This window comes from Euleptes europaea, chromosome 6, assembly GCF_029931775.1.
Source record: "Euleptes europaea isolate rEulEur1 chromosome 6, rEulEur1.hap1, whole genome shotgun sequence".
NCBI lineage: Eukaryota > Metazoa > Chordata > Lepidosauria > Squamata > Sphaerodactylidae > Euleptes > Euleptes europaea.
This window is the reverse complement of record NC_079317.1, coordinates 104,794,040-104,811,610: the sequence shown is the minus strand read 5'-3', so window position 1 is coordinate 104,811,610 and position 17,571 is coordinate 104,794,040. Positions and strand designations below refer to the sequence as shown.

The 17,571-nt window shown below is 45.7% G+C and overlaps 1 protein-coding gene across 1 annotated transcript in view; it reads right to left on the bottom strand.

Moving 5' to 3' along the window:
- Positions 1–6,480: 6,480 nt before the first annotated feature.
- Positions 6,481–17,571, bottom strand: part of TBC1D10C (TBC1 domain family member 10C) — a 30,064-nt gene continuing 18,973 nt past the window's right edge. Inside the window, exons 3-9 of the mRNA XM_056852028.1 lie at positions 17,423–17,530; positions 16,731–16,837; positions 10,951–11,065; positions 10,713–10,778; positions 9,434–9,623; positions 8,400–8,554; positions 6,481–6,912 (exon numbers count right to left, since the gene is read on the bottom strand). Of these exons, the coding sequence (XP_056708006.1) occupies positions 6,481–6,912; positions 8,400–8,554; positions 9,434–9,623; positions 10,713–10,778; positions 10,951–11,065; positions 16,731–16,837; positions 17,423–17,530 (1,173 nt within the window). The remainder of the gene's footprint in view (positions 6,913–8,399; positions 8,555–9,433; positions 9,624–10,712; positions 10,779–10,950; positions 11,066–16,730; positions 16,838–17,422; positions 17,531–17,571) is intronic.

The window sequence follows — 17,571 nt, the reverse complement described above, 5'->3', positions numbered from 1 at the left end:
CTCTGTCCTCCAGCTCAACAAGACACAACCCAGTCCTCCTCTACATGGCTCCTGACTGCCTACAAGCCTCTCCTGCCCATCCTCCTTGCTGGGCTTAAAGATTGTGCACTGCTGCCATTGGAGCAAGGGTTCTTTTAGATCCTGGCATTGCCCCAGAGAGAGAGGGAGTTGTTAAGCAGCTAGGGAGGACCTTTCCAGTGGGTTGAAAGGTTCCCTCAACTAGGGTATGTCGGAGTCTAGGTAGGCTACCCCTGGCATTTATGCTGACAGTGGCACACCAGACCATTTTGTGTGACAGATCTCGACCCAGCAACCAAGGCACTGGCATAAGCAAGGTTTATGTCCCTCACTATCCCTCACCCTTATACAGCCACCAGCCAATTGCAAGGTGAGAGCGCTGATAGGGCTTGGCTTGCTCCAGGCATGATTGCCCAAGAATAACCCTCATCTCCCACCCACCCATGCCATTTTATTTGCCAGCATGCCAGCATCTTCACAGACAGTGCATTTGTTTTGGCTCTTGGGTCAAGGAAGGTTGCCTAAGCCCTACAGTAGACTCCCAGACAACTGGGACTCTTGAGGTGTGACAAGAGAAACTGATGACAAGAGAAACTGATGGTGGGAGGAAGTATCCAACTAAACCAAATATGTGAAGGGAGAAGAGCCAGCAAGCAGCAAGCTAAGGAGAGATTCAGCCTGTGGTCATATGATAGGAGGATCTGGAGAGAGTAAACAGGGTGCTGGGGAGCTGGAGACCAAATTGTCTTCCTCAGCCAGCCATACAGCCACAGAGAGACTTGGTGGGGAGATTGAGGTACAGGCTTCAAAGAGGGTGACTTAAAGACAGGAAGCAGGAAATGACTCCTGCAGCATACGAATAGGTGAAAGTGCCCCTGAGCAGGTACAGAGTATATTTCCCTCACACCAAGTAAGTATAGAGAATTTATTAATTTATTTTATCTATATAAAACATTTTATTAGGGGTGTGCATTCAGCTAAAGCCAAACCCGGGGGGGGGGATGGGGGGTTACTGTTAAAAAAAATGGCGGCAATAAAAGGGAACCGAAAAAGGAGATGTCAAATAATGCTGGATTTTTTCAGCATTATTTGGGGCCGCTTTGGCCCTATGGCCCTACTTCTGCAAAGTCCAGTCCCCTAGGCGGCACACATAAAACATTAAAACATTGAACAATGAAAAATAGCATATAATATTATTAAATAATTCAATTAAAACTCATAAACAACACCAGAACCAGGGAGGAGGATAGGGTTGCCAGGTCCCTCTTTACCACCAGAATTCTCTAACCTCAGATGGCAGAGGCAACTGAAGCAGAGTTTGTGAAGATGACTGGAGTGAATAGGTAGGTTCATGAGAGAATGCAGTCCTTAAGGTATTTTGGTTCCAGGCCTTACAGGTCCTAACAAGCACCTTGACCAGTGTAGATGGAACAAGACTGGAGTAATATAATCACTACAACCCACACCAGTCAATACTCTGGATTTGGTACCAACTGTAGCTTCTGGACTGTCTTCAAGGGCAGCCCCGCACAGAGCGCACTGCATTAATCTAATATAGCTATTACTAGGGCATGCACCACAGTGGCAAGAGCTTTTCCACCCAGGAAGGGCTGCACCTGGCTCACCAGCGGAAGTTAGTGAAAGGCATCCCTGGCCACCACGGCCACCTGTTTATCCAACAGGGTCCTGGAGCACCCCCAAGCTGCAACCCTGCTCCTTTAGGGGGTATGCAGGCCCATCCAGAACAGGGGTACCGTAATCCGTTCCCTGGGTCAGACTTTCCCCCCACCTGTAGCACTTCCATTTTGTCAGGATTAAGTTTCAGCTTGCTAGCCATCATCGTTTTTAAAACCACTTCCAGGCACCTGTGCACAGTTGACACCCCTTCCCAGGGATCTACTGTGGGGGAGGGAGGTGGGCCATGAATTCTGGTCAGGAACAATAGTGTTCTTTGGCCAATCACAGAAGCTGGGATTATTTCCAAACTTTTCTGTACTTGGCCAAAGAAAGGCCAGGCCATTCCTCAGAGGTCTGAGAGAGTCTGGTGGTTGCCTGGTTCTCCCTCTGCGGTCCTGGGTCTTGGTGCCTCATCCTGATCTGTTGGATTACTGACCTGCTGCATGGATTGTTTTGGATTGCATTGGATGCCTGCCTGGAGGAGAAGACATCGGAGGGTTTGAGAATGTCATAGTTTTCCTTTTCAACTCGTTGCATTTGGGGTTTATTTTCTAAATTTTGCTAGAGGGGGAGAGTTTGAAGGGTTGATTGGGAGGGAATCCTGCTTCTTTCTCTTGTTTGCTTGCTCTAACATAGTTCAAGTTGTTGGAGTTTGGGCCTTTCTATTTGCTGTTGCTTGGTGGTGGTGGGGAATTGCTTCTTTGAGGGGCTGATTTGTTTCTGAGTCTTTGTAACTGAGTCAGTATATCTCTCATTTCCAGTGTGTTATATATAATATATATATTATAATATATATATTATGCTTTCACACTCTTTTAAACTGGTATGAAGTTCTTGTTACGCTTTTTATATTTATATATATCTCTACTGAAAAAAAAGGAACCATTTGATACAAATATTTCTTTCTCTTAAATTAGGCTTTAGGCTAGGGTTGCCAACCTCCAGGTGGGGGCAGGAGATTTCCTGCTATTGCAACTGATCTCTAGCCGATAGAGATCAGTTCACCTGGAGAAAACGGCCGCTTTGGCAATTGGACTCTATGGCATTGAAGTCCCTCCCCTCCCCAAACCCCGCCCTCCTCAGGCTCCACCCCCAAAACCTCCCGCCTGGGTCGAAGAGGGACTTGGCAACCCTACTTTAGGCTGATCCTGCCTTGAGCAGGGGGATTAGATGGCCTGAATGGCCCCTTCCAACACTATGATTCTGTGAATGTATCATAGAGACACATTGACCTGTAATTATCATATCTAAAAACCTGATGCAGTAGTTAATTTCCAACTTATTTATGGTGTTTTTATCTGAAACTCAAAGTTTTAAATAAAGGACTCCAAAGGAGAAATGATTAGACTTGGGATAAATTGCAAGTATATATATATATAAAAATTATCAAAACTCGCTCAATCAATTCATTGAAATATTGTAAACATTCCTTACAAACTTTTTAAAAAATAATTGTTTGAATACAAAAACGTATTATGTAACAGAAGTATTCTTGGATTCTGACTGGTTCTTCCGTTCTGAATTCTACTTGAAGCCAGCAGAGTGTTGTCAGTTGCTTGGCCAAAGAAAGACCAAGCCATTCCTCAAAGGTTTGAGAGAGTTTTCCTTTTCAACTAGTTGCATTTGGGGGCTTATTTTCTAAATTTTGCTAGTGGGGGGGGTAGTTTGAAGGGCTGATTGGGGTGGGGAATCCTGCTTCTTTCTCCTGTTTGCTTGCTCTAGCACAGTTCAATTCGAGTTTGGGCCTTTCAATTTGCTACCATTTGCTAAAAGCAAGCATGCCTTTGTCCTGCTGTTGCTTGGTAGGCGGGGCAGGGGGGGCCCGAATTGAGAGAGGACGCCTAGGTGCGATCATGTCAGTTGCCCAGGTCATTTCCTCATTCCAGAGGTCAACCATGACATTGATAGAAGCGCTGACCACATCAGTAGGGAAATTGCCTAATGCCACCTATTGGATCCATCTGGCTGCAGGGATGTAACTCCTATTTAATTCAAAGAGGGATATCAAAGAAATATTGTTTTCCAGTTAAGAACTGAGGGAGTTCACATCTTTGACGTGTGATCCCACCTTGTGACGCTGGAATTTATGAAAATAACAATAAACAGACTTCAAATTTGTTCTTTCCTTTTTTCATATGAAATAATATATAGAACAACAATCAAGTATGTAAAACAAAAATTAACATGCATCAGTTTGGGCCTGATGTGCACAAGCAGACCAGGGTCTCCGTCTTTTCTGACTTCTATCTAGCCAGTCCCGTAAAGATGAATAGACTTGCAGTTCTGCTCTGCCTTGTTGAGTCATCTGTTCCTTGTTTTCAGGAGTTCCATGTAGCCCTAGAATATTAATATGTAGTTTTATAACAAGGCTGGAGTCCTTCTGAGGTAAGCTACCTGCAGCTTCAGGCCCTCCAATCACTCTGGGAAGATTGCACATTTTTTTCTTATATGGAATACCCCAACCTCTAACCCCCGGACTCAGGGTTAGAATCATAGAATCATAAAGTTGGAAGGGACCACCAGGGTCACCTAGTCCAACCCCCTGCACAATGCAGGAAACTCACAACTGCCTCCCCCACTCCATGCCGAGAAGATGCCCTCCCTCTCATGATCTGCCTAAGGTCATAGAATCAGCATTGCTGACAGATGGCCATCTAGCCTCTGCTTAAAAACCTCCAGGGAAGGAGAGCATACCACCTCCCAAGGAAGCCTGTTCCACTGAGGAACTGCTCTAACAGTTAGAAAATTCTTTCTAATGTCTAGACGGAAACTCTTTTGATTTAATTTCAACCTGTTGGTTCTGGTCCAACCTTCTGGGTCAACAGAAAACAACTCGGCACCATCCTTTATATGATAGCCCTTCAGGTACTTGAAGATGGTTATCATATCCCCTCTCAGCCTTCTCCTCTTCAGGCTAAACATACCCAGCTCCTTCAACCTTTCCTCATAGGATTTGGTCTCCAGACCCCTCACCATCTTTGTTGCCCTCCTCTGGACGTTCCAGCTTGTCTACATCTTTCATAAATTGAGGTGCCCAAAACTGAACACAGTACTCTAGATGAAGTCTAACTAGAGCAAAGCGATACCATCACTTCGGGTGATCTGGACACTATTCTCCTGTTGATACAGCCCAGGATCCCATTTGCCTTTTTAGCTACTGCATCACACTGCTGACTCCTGTTCAGTGTTTGGTTGACTAAGACCCCAAGATACTTTTCGCACACACTACTGTTCAGACAAGTCTCCCCCATCCTATAATTATGCATTTGTTTTTCCCTACCTAAATGCAAAACTTTACATTTATCTCTGTTGAAGTGCATTTTATTAGTTTTAGCCCAATTCCCCAGCCTGTCAAGATCATCCTGTATCCTGGCTCTGTCTTCTAAAGTATTTGCTACCCCTCCCAATTTACTATCATCTGCAAATTTAATAAGCATCCCCTCTATTCCTTCATCCAAATCATTTATAAAGATGTTGAACAACACAGGGCCCAGGCCAGATCCCTCAGGCACTCCACTAGTCACTCCTCTCCAAGTGGATGAGGAACTATTAACAAGCACTCTTTGGGTGTGATCTGTCAACCAATTACAGATCCACCTAACAGTAACAGGATCTAAATCACATTTTCTTAATTTGTCGACAAGAATATTATGGGGAACCTTATCAAAAGCCTTACAGAAATCTAGATAAAACTACTGCATTCCCCTGATCCAGCAAGGTAGTTAACTTTCTCAAAAAAGGAGATAAGATTAGTCTGACATGACTTGTTCTTGAGAAACCCATGCTGGCTCTTAATAATCATATCCATCCTTTCTAAATGCTCAAGGACTGTCTGTTTGATGATTTGTTCAAAAACATTTCCCGATAGAGACGTCAAGCTGATGGGTCGATAGTTACCTGTGTCCTCCTTTTTTCCCTTCTTGAAGATAGGGACAACATTTGCCAGGCTCCAGTCTTCTGGCACCTCACTTGTTCTCCTGGCATCTGTAATTTCTAAGCCTCTCTGCATTATTAAAAATAATTGACAGAGGCTCAGAAATTACATCTGCAAATTCTTTAAGTACCCTTGAATGCAATTCATCTGGCCCTGAGGACTTTGTTTCATTAAAAGAAACTAGGTGTTTGTGTACTACAATGCCAATCCTAGGCTTCAACTCCCTTCCCTCATCATGTGTTCAGGGGCAGATCATTTTAATCGAACCCTCACTCCAGCGGAGTCTTGGTACCCCTGTAAGTGTATACCCCAGCAAGTAGTGATCTTCAATACCCCTACCCTCAGATCATCTTCTTGTCCAGAGCAACAGATCAGATCAAAAGTGTCACCTTCACAGTGTGTGGGGCCTGGTATTACCTGAGACAGGCTCATGGTTGTCATGGACACCATGAAATCCTGAGCCACTCCCAACAAAGCAGCTTTGGTATGGATGTTGAAGTCCCCCAAAGCAGCCAGTTTAGGAGTCCTCAACACTACACCTCCACAAACTCGGGCATGGAGAGAGTTGGGCAGTGGGATGGGCAGTACACCAACATAATCTTGTCTCATACTCTCAGCACTAGAAATATACTCTCAAACCCAAAAGAGTCCTGGACAGGGCAATGAGCCAAGGGGATAGTATCCCAGTAGATTACAGCCACACCACCACCCACATGACAAAGATGAGAGGAATGTGTCCAAACTGTACAGAGGTGAGCCGCAACATGTCTTTTCCCAGAACTTAAGTACTGACTGCAAGTTGGCAAGGCAGCAACAGAGTCTTTTACAGAGCCCAGGCTCAGTGCTTCTTTTCAGAACCATGTCTCCAGGTAGGAGGAAGACTTTATCTTCCCAGTGCCTGGCTCTGGCCTTTCCTCTCTTGTTTGGCCAGTAGGCTTCTGTGTAAAATGGAAGGTCTTTCCACGAGTGTCTGGTTTCTTCCTGACCTGCAGTCTCTTCCGACCTTGCACTTCAGAGGCCTTCTCTGGGTCCCTCTGCTCCCTTGGAGGCGAAGGGGGTGGCTCTACCTTGATCTGGGGGATGAGAAAAGCATGAGTGTAGCTTCCATGAGCCTCCTTGCCCATCTGCGTATCCTCCAGCTGCTGAGCGTCAAAGATGGCCTTTGCACCAGCTATCCGATTTTTTGGATTGTACTGGAATTCAGGCTTAGTGGTCCGCAGCTTGGTCAGCTGAACTCGACATTCACGCTCCAGGTCACGGTCCGAAACGGGGACAGCATGGACCTGCCAGACAGGAGGAGAGAAGCAGGATCACCTTTAGAATTTGAAGCCTAAGGCCTATAACTTTAGACAGTTAGGAATAAGGGGCCTGGGGTAACAGCAAAGAGACTTCCAGCAAAGCAGTCTGGGTGTCCCCATCAGAACCCCTCACCACTGACAAGTCCTCTCACTAAATTGCTTATTGTATGGGGCTACTGTGTCCTAGAAGAAAAACCACAATAAATATGGCCCTCACACAGCCAGTGTGTGGAGCTTCAAATGGCGGTTGAATTAATTTCTGCCAGGAACAATGTATTGAGTTTCACCCATTGCAGTTCAGCATATGTGAGACCCAGAAGACTATAAGAGGGTAAAGAATTGCCACAATCACATACCTCAGTCACTTATGAGATGTTTGCTGCTGCTTTGGCAGCAGTGGGTGGTGTGTAGTGTAAAGATGGCTGCTGCACAGTCTGCAGATGAGAAGAAGGAGCAGCTGATGCACTCATGCATGCATACGGCTTTTTTCCCTCCCAGCTGCAGCCTGGCATACCATCCAGTCGGAGAATGAGAGCAGCTGGCTGCACAAGCATGGCCTCTCTCTGCTGGCAACAAGTCAGGACTGGGACATAGAGGGAGAGGGGTGCCGTACACTGTCTCAGTCCATCCTAGCTGGCAACCCCTGGGAGGATTTGGGGCTGGAGCCTGGGGAGAGGGAGGCGAAGCATCACTGACACTGCAACATCACTTCCAGACGGGCAAACGGAAGTGATGTCACTACCTGTGATGCTGTAGGAATTTCTGCAGTCTCTATGGTAACGGTCATAAAGATTTCGGGATGTTCCTAGAGCATCACAGGCACTGTGACATTGCAATGTATGCGGCATTGTTTTCTCCATCTGGTTTTTCTCCATTAAGTGAGTGGGTGGAATGAGCACAGGGACAGGAGGCTGACTGTAATCGGTAGACAACTGGTAAGCCTATTTGGGTCTCCACTGGGAGAAAAGTGGGGTATAAGTAATATCTGAATAAATGAATAAATGCTCCCTGCTAAATCATGAAACAGTGCAGGAAGACTATATGCAGCCTCTCTTTTCTATGGCAGTGGAGAGGAAGAAGCCATCTCACTCAGAATGCTAGGGAGCATCACAGGGAGAGAAGCAAATGCAGAGCTACAGGGAAATCAGTCAGTGGACAACATGGCTGGGCTCACTCTATCCAAAGCACAGCTGGACCTTGGAAATTATCTGTCACCATTACAAGGTTTGCCAACTTTTAGCCAACTTTTGCTCCCATGTTTTCCACAGCAGCTGCATTTGCAGACATTAGCTCATGCAAATTCTTACCTCTTAGACATCCTCACTCTGAATTACAGGCAAGCAGAAGCAGGAGAGGGAACCCCCACCCTCAGTGAAAGGGGCTGTTTCTGCTTTCAACACAAGCTCTTGATGGCAGCCCAGAAGGATGTGCTGGGGAGAAGTCCCAAGGTGGAGGACCTCGGGAATCTGTACCTCTGCCATGAATGTGTCTTCTTGCAAGAGATGAGCTGGGATACTGCGGAGCTTCTCCAGGGTCTCTACTAATCCAGAACAACCACGTCTTTTCTCAGAGGTCCCTAGAGCCAAGCGGACCAACAACAGCCCTACACGGAAGAGTACTTTGACTCCTGCAGAAGTAGAATTAATGTCAGGGGGCACAGACCAGGGAAGGCAAATGCTCCATGGCTTCCTAGAAATAGAAAAGCCCTGGGGAAGACAATTTAGTATTTTCTTAAAGGATCTATTTTGTTTAGCTTGTGTGTGTGAGAGAGAGAAAGGTGACAGTCTATGAGGGATTACAATTTTGAAGGAAGTACCTTAAATGTTTCATACAATTGAGAATATTTCATTTTTAATAACTGACAATGATCTGATACTCTGTTCTATATAAATAGCTTATAGGGGTGATGTACATATTTCACTTTATATACCAGCCTCATAGACTGTGGGCAGATTATGTTCTAAAAGAACTTCCTACTTCATGAGAATCCCCCTTTCATACCAGTCCCCCCCATTTCTTCCTAATTGACTTAAAGATCACAGGATACCTAATAGCTCATCCAAGGAAGACTCCTTGTAACATAAAAGACATCCTTATTCAATTCACCCCTTATCTATTCTACCTACTAGGGATGCCAACCTCCAGGTGGGACCTGTGGATTGCCTGGAATTATAGCTCATAACCAAACTACAGAGTTCAGTTTCCCTGGAGAAAATGGATGCTTTGGAGGGTGGACTCTTGTGGCATTGTGCCCCACTGAGGTTCCTGTCCTCCCCAGGCTCTATCTCCAAATCTCCAGGAGTTTCCCAACCTGGATCTGGCAACCTTATACCCCCATCTCCTGCCGTTGACCTGGGGGGGGGGACCTGGCAACCCTACTATCCAGCCCCACATCAAAGCTAACAATTTCTTCCTGCTAGCCTGGAGCTGCTGCTTCAAAATGTTTTGTCACCCAAGCCCCGCTATCCTTGTCAAGAATTCACTCAGGCTCACATTCCCCGCTCACCTTCGCTCAGAAAGGCATCCCAGACCCTCAGTACTGTGGGGAAGGGAAGAGTGCGAGTGAAGAGGCATAGAAACCACTCCGGCATGTAGAGCAAAGGCCCCACACCATGCTTTTGCAAGTGCTTAAGTGCTTTGGGGCACACACGGTGAAGAAGGGCAACAAACACCTCACTGTCCAGCAGCAGTGCCTCCTGCAAAACAAGGGGAGAGAGTGTCACGCAGCACCACAAACAGTCTTGTGGCACCATAAAGAAGGCTTTATGAAATTTAATCCCAGCATTAGCTCTTGTGAAGGAGATCCCATTTATAAAGATGCCTCACTCTGCAGTCATTTTATGTAGGGGTATGGGAAAACAAACTGCAGGGTCAAGGGGCTGTGAAATGTAATGTAAAATTCAGATCTAATCAAGAAAAATACAAAAACCATTCAGTAGTTATGCTAGGTTGGTTAACACCTAACTTAGGTGAGGAATCCCAGGTTTTGCTAAGACAGTTAACACCTGTAATGAGTTAAGAAATCCAAAGTCTTTGGACAACTGTTTGTTACATGACCTTAGACACCCTTCCTAAGAACCAAAGAAATTACCTCCCATATCCTGCAGGATGGACAACTACTAATTTACACCTCCCCCCCAAAAAACCCCATGTCCAGTGCCTACAGTTCCCTTTTTCCCCTATCAGAGCTTTTGTTTTTTTGTGCAGCTCTATGACAAGTAAGGTTGCCAACTCCCAGTTCAGACATATCTGTAGATTTGAGGGAGGCGCCTGGATTGTGGGGTTTAGTGAGAGGAAGGACATCAGTAGGGCATAATGGCATCTAGATCACCTTCCAAAGCTGGCATTTTCTCCAGGAGAAGTGGAATAAATGTTTTAAATAAATAATTAATAAACAATATATGTAGCCTGGAGATCAGCTGTAATTCTGGGAGATTTCCAGCTCCCACCTGGAGGTTGGCAACCTTAAACTGATAAGCAGAAATCTAGTGATGCTTTTCCCCATTCTGGGGGAAGTTGCACTTTTTAAGTTTCAAATAGAAAAAAGGTGGCAGCCCTACTAATATCTGAGCCTTATGCCCCACATATCATCCTTCCAATTTCCCACAGTTCTTCCTCCCGTTTTACTTAAAGGATAATGCACAGTTTGTGCAATGTGGAATGTGAAAAGTCCCTGACACATGATTCTGCTCCTTATGTGCCAGTGAACCCTGTCCCCTCACAGGTGCTCCGTTCCTGTGGAAAGACACCCCCCCCAGGTGTCCCCTGGTCCCCACATTTCTCACCATCTTGGGGCTGTAGTAGCCAGGCAGGTAGTGCTCGCAGATCTGCACCAGGCACCAGAAGGCTGGCTGGAAAGAACAGATAAGCATCATTGAGACTTTATGGTCAGTGGGGGGCAGTTGTGGAGAAAGGGAAGCTCCAGGAATAGGGGACACCTGGAGGGAAGGAAGGAAGGAATGCTGTTATGGGAATGGAAGGTATAAGGATAGTTATGGGAACAGAGCTCCTCATGAGACTCACCTCTGGAGGCATGTGCATGAGGAGCAGGGCGCCCAGTGGACCCTGGGCCTGACAGTAGCCCTCTTGGGGCCGATATATTGTGTAGGCCTTCAGCAACTGCAGTAGCCCTTGCTGCCTATATAGAAACAGAGGGAGACAGGCACGTGTGTCATGCACAGCCTTACCTCAGGCCCATCACACTAGATCCAGCCAGTGAGGGCACCCCTGTTCCACCTTTTGCTCTCCTGCTATCCTACAATAGCCCCAAAGATTGCTGCAGGATTGGGATTCATGATCTTCTTTCCTACTCCAAGAAGAGTCCTGTGTGGCCCCACCTTTTGACCTTTCAACCAGAAAGTCCCCATGGACTGTGTGTAGGGATGCTTTCTTCTAGGTTTGACCTGGGGATCCCCTGGAATTAGAGCTCATCTCCAGAGATCAGTTCCCTGGATAAAATGGATGCGTTGGAGGGCGAACTCTGTGGCATTGTACCCCACTGAGGGCCCTGTCCTCCCCAAGCTCCAACCCCAAATCTCCAGGAGTTACTCAACCTGAATCTGACAACCAGTGGACAGGGGGACCTGGTAAAACTAACTGTGTGTGCTCCGTATATTTGTCAGCTTGCCATGCAATTTACCCCAGAAGTGCCATATCACGACAGGACACTTTAGCACTCAAACCCTCATTTCGGGGGTTTGAGTGCTAAAGCGTCTCATTGCGATGTGGCGCTTCTGGGGGTAAACCCAGTAGTGACATAATTGCATCGCTCACATGCAGTCCCCATTCCAAGCTGGCTGATGGATTGGCGGGCAATTACGGTACCCACCAATCAAAGAAACCTGACTACCCTGTAAAAACATGATATCCTGAAAACTTCATTAAAAAAAACCCAAAGTTACTAGTTCTCATGGTTGTAGAGGGGAACAACTGAAACTAAACAGAGCTATAAGCAATGATTCAAGTAGTCTGGAAATAGGGCTTGAGTGCCCGTGTTGTCCGCCCTGAATTTACTGCCACAGCAGCTGCTCTCCGTTCCTCTGGTGATACATTATTAAACTTCGTTCCCTTTTCCCCCTTCCCCAACCTTGACTAAGCCAGTCCAATTTAATTGTAAAGGTAGCTCATGGAAGCAGAATAAACCATGTACAAGTGCTGCTCACTCCACGGCTTGTGGAGAGCCACATTTGCTATTAACCATCAACCAACAGAGTCACATGACTATGTGCCTTCAGTGCCATCCCACCAAATGTACACATGCAATAATATAAAACATAACTACCGGTAGTAAAATTAGATATATAACTATAAACTATAACCTTTTTTTGTACTAGAATACCTCTGCACATGTAGGTGTGCCTCACTGTTGAACCTGCACTCAACCTCCCTTGGTGCCTTCTTCCTCCCTGACGCAAGCCCTGCATTTCAGGTTAGCAAAGAGCTTCCGGCTGCACAAGCATGCTCTGAGCCAGCCAACCGCATTGGGAAACCTCTCTTTGCAAAAAGCCTGCGCAGCCTTTTCTTTCCCCTCTGCCTTCTTGCTTCTGCTCATGAGGCACAGCAGCTCAAGAGAGAGTGAGAAGGCTTAGCCACCCAAAGGGGAGCAAGCTGGTCATGGAAGAAGGGAAGTAAAAACACCACAGCCACACCACTGTGGTCAGCTGGCTGTTTACCTGGGTGGTGGTGGTTTTACTCTCCTCTGTGGCATTGCTGTCCTCCTGGCAACAGCCCAGCTGCTGGGATGAAAATGCTGAGGGCACAGAGAAAAGGGAGGGTGCTGAAGAGGACAGGCCCTTTACTTCCAGTCCCAGCACGAGGCCCAAAACTCAGGGAAGCCTAAAGCCTACCCATCCTTCAGTCTCTAGCAGTGGCTATTTCAAGGTGGGAACCATCTGTCAAACACAAGCCCCACCACACTATGGCTTTCTTGATTGTTGGGGTGGGTGCCACACTGAGGAATGATGCTCAGAATAGGCACAGGTGGCCCCCGAGCCACTGAGCGTCACTGTTATACCTGGTGCAACTCCTTCCTATGACAGTGCCAGCCCAGATTTCCAGGGGCTGACCTTGGCACGGGAAGGAGCTGCAGCCTAGATTTCTCCATGTGGCCCTGATCATCTCAACCTGACAGTACAGGAAGTTCCCAGACTGCCAGGGTAACATAAAAGCCCCTTATTAATATATTGGGCAGCTAATAGAAAGTTTAAGAACAAGCTGTTTTACTGTCTAGGTGAACTAGCTTGATTGTATGCATCATGTGTGTGTGTGTGTGTTAAGTGCCGTCAAGTCGCTTCCGACTCATGGCGACCCTATGAATGAAAGTCCTCCAAAATGTGCATCATACTCTGTAGGAATTTTTTAAAATGTATATGTATTTTCATTTACTGTAGGAATAATAATAAAGGCTCTTGGCTCCCTCTAGAGGAAAGGAAACAAAAAGTGAGAGGCAAGGGTGCCTTAGGTTGGTTGGTTGGTTTCCTGTGTCAGGAAACCAGGACACAGGAAATCATAATCTATATTTCTATTAAATCATAATCTATATTCTATTAAATCATAGATTAATTAATCAATCAATCAATCTATATTCTATTAAATCTATAATCTATATTCTATTAGTTAATTAATTAATTAACTAATTAATCTATATTCTGTTAAATCATAATCTATATTCTATTAAATCATAATCTATTAAATCATAATCTATATTTGCCAGAAAGATTATTTTTCATATAGTTCAGAGGGCTCAGAACAGGCTGAAATGCAACCTTGGAGTCTTTCCATGTGTACTTCTCTCTTTCCCCAAATGGCAATATATCCAACAAGAAGCAAGGCCATAGCTCCTCTGAAGAGAAGTGACCTATGCTATCACAGACAGATTAGGTACTCTGATCCCGACAAGTACCAGCTAGCCGCTAAAGATGTGGTGTGCACACATTTAACTGGGAAAGGCAGAACTGGGTGAGAAAGAAGGGAAAGGAAATGAGAGTCTAAAGAACAATTTTATCTTCTCTGCTTTGCTTTAGGGTCCTAAACAAAGTTTACAACACCTTTTATTCAGCTTTGCAAAGCTAATAAATATGGTTGATAATGCATGGCTGTTTTGTCTTGCGATTCTCCTGCAAATGTAGCGATTCTCCATTGTCATAACGCATGGCCGTCTCCCACCTAGGGTTGCCAGGTCCCTCTTCGCCACCTGCGGGAGATTTTGGGGGCGGAGCCTGAGGAGGGCGGGGTTTGCGGAGGGGAGGGACTTCAATGCCATAGAGTCCAATGGCCAAAGCGGCCATTTTTCTCCAGGTGAACTGATCTCTATCTGCTGGAGGTCAGTTGAATTAGCAGGAAATCTCCTGCTACTACCTGGGAGTTGGCAACCCTATTCCCACTGGTGGGTCCAACCTACTTCTGTTGCGAAACTTCCCCAGGATTGCCCATCCCAGTTTTGTCCCGAAAGGAAATAAAGAATCGCGGCAATTGCGAGCGCCTGCTGGTGCGTACTTCAGCAGGTCGACTCCCTTTCCTTCTGACACTCCCCAGTTCCACTTTTCCCCTCCCGGGGGACCTCAGGAACATGTCTGCCATTGCCAGTAATGCCCGTACATCTCTCGAGTGCTCCTTCGTCCTAATTTTTCTTTTAAAAATTTTTTTAATTGACAGTATGTCAGTATACCAACGAATCAGAGTGGTGAGTGGGTGGTGCTTCAGTATTTGAGAAAACACAGCAATAACTAGAAACATGGATGTGGAGCGATGTGGCAGGGAGCGTTGCCACTGCTCCCTTATACACTCACGCATACATACATAACCCTCTGCTGCAGCAGCCGCTGCTGTGAAGGGGGACACAATGCGGGGAAGGAGCAAGAGTAGGGCTCCCCCCCTTCCCACCAAGAACAAAGAGGCACCCCTCCTCCAAGGTCTGAGGGAAGTCTTCCCCCCACCCCGCTCTTGCACTGCCTCGCTGCACCCTAAAAGTCATGGCGTCAGGCTGATTTTATTTTGCAAAGGCAGATAAAGACAGATCCAAGAGGAGGGGGGAGGTCTAAAACCATGATTGCTAAAAAAGAGAGGAAGTTTAATGTTGAAACTGTGTTACGAGTGGTGAGTTTGCTATAGTAGTGCATTCGTTACAGTTTGGCTGGATCTGATACCCTGGGTCAAACTCTTGGAAAACCATGTCTACAGCAGAAGCTGCTGTAGGGTTGCCAACTCTAGGCAGGGAAATTCCTGGAGATTTGGGGGTAGTGCTTGAGGAGGACAGGGTTTGGGGAGAGAAGAGACCTCAGCATGGTATAATGCCATAGAGTCCACTCTCCAGAGCAGCCATTTTCTCCAGGGGAGCTGATCTCTGTAGTCTGGAGATTAGTTGTCATTCCAGGAGATCTCCACGTCTCACTGGGAGGTTGGCAACCCTAGTGCATAATGCTGTGACACTGAGAACTGGAGGACACTAATAAACTTTCCTTTCCTGAAGCAATCTTCTTTTGCTTCTTTTCCCTTTATAAAAAAAAAGGTGTGTGTGGGGGATAAATGTACATTTACAGTGCATTCCTAAATAGAGTTACACCACCCAAGCCACTAACTTCAATTGACGTAGGAGGGTGTAAGAAAGGTTGCACTACAAACTGATTAAATATATTTGCAGTGCTTTAAGATTAAAACAGGCAGACTGGAAGATCCCTCTATCTTGCCAGGGGATCCATGCCCAGTATGCCTGTAAATGAATGCATGTTCACTGGACAAATGCTTGATGTCACCTTTGACGTAATACCACTCACTGTCCAGGGCAGACAGAGGGGGAAAATGTGTCCTTTTTTGCATGAGAGCAATTCTGGGTCAGAGCCAATGTGTTATCCCTTTGTAAGGACAGAAGGCAAATTCCAGATATGCAAAATGGGAAAATGTGGAAAGGATCCTACTCATGTATAAGTGTCCATTCTGGAAATGTGCCTGGAAAGGAAAACAACATTAGTAGGAAAGCATCCACATTTGAAAATCTAATCCAAATCTATCAAAACCCTCTGGACAACTCAACAACAATGAGAAAATTAAGGAAACACTTTCCAAAACACAAATACAGGAAATCACATTGTTCGGACAACAGATTAAATCGGATTTGAAAACACAGCACCAAACATCTGCTGGAAGTCCTTCTCAAAGCTATCTAGCTTCATGTTCCAAGCAGGATACTTCCCTTTGATAGTGTCAAATAGAATAAAACTAGATGCAGATGCCAGATTTCAATGTGGTGCTTCTATTGATAGGACCTGATGTTTTCTGAGCACTCCAGCCCCAGCATTGTACCATTTTTCCAAATAGTAATAGCACAGTCATTGCTACAGTTTTTGCCTCATGGAATATATTTTATGAGGGCCCTGGGTGTCTGTTGGATATTACCTCTTACATAAACAGTTATAAGCAACATAACTCCTTGCTACAAGCATGTGCCATTTGTACCAGTCATACACTGGAGATTCAATTTAACATTTTTTTTAAAAAAGCCACATTGGTAAGGTTAACCCCTCCTTACCATTTTAAGAACTCCTTCCTTTTCTTCGGAGACTGCACATTCTGCCTCTTCAGGTGGAATAAAGTACGTGAACCCCATCAATATCATGCAACTCTGCTGAACTGTGATGCATGGCTTGTCATCTGAACCTTCTCCTTTCACTTATACCCCCTCCCCAGTTTCTACTTTTTAAGAGATTTCATCTGCTGAAAGATCTACTCAGTGCAATGCCTTCTATATCCTGTGGGTTTCTATTTGGATGTATGCTATTTTTTTCCACACTCCCAGGCCCTTCACTCACCCAGGACCTTCAGGTGACAGGAACATCTCGTGGAAAGGGAATTGGCGATGAATGTCCCTTCTAATGGTCTCTATCCATTGAGGATCACCAGGTGCCTCCTGCAATTCCTACAACAATAATAACATGTATTCAGGAGTGCCTGCTTGAGAGGGCTACTTGATACTGGACAGTCACACAAAGGAATGAGCTAATACAAGATTTTTTTGGCTGTCTAGAACAACAACAACAGGAGTCTAAATACTGTTCTTAAAAGAATCACCCTTCTCAAACCTAAACCTCTTGCCATTCCTCTCTGTAAGGGGAAATCATCAGATAATAGTGTAAAATATGCAAATAAACAACAATAATACAATGGAACCTCCATGTTCAGAGGCAATAAAGCTCTAAATGCTAGGTGCTGAGGGGCCAACAACTAGGGAAGACTTCGGCCTCTGAGCTCCTGCTGTGGACATTCCAGAGCATTTGGTTGGCCACTGCGGGAAACAGGGTGATGAACTAGATGGACCATTGATTTGAGCCTGCAGGGCCAGGGTGGGTGGAGGAGATATAGTTAGCAAATAAATTACAGAAGAAAATAAGTGTTTGTAGGAAGGGGAGCATGGAAGGCAAGGAGAAAACCAAAGACAGACAGAGGCTGAAGCAAGCAAGAACAGGTATATGTGAGTGTGAAGCCCTAGGAAACAAGACCTCACCTGATACTTTTGGGGGTTCTTCTTTGTTTTTGCCTGTCCCCCACACAGCTGAGGCCAACAGCGGGCACGTACAGATGAAGGGATCCCCTTCCGGCAAAGCAATTTCACCTGTGACAAGAAAACTCATTGGCAAAACTATGATCTACACA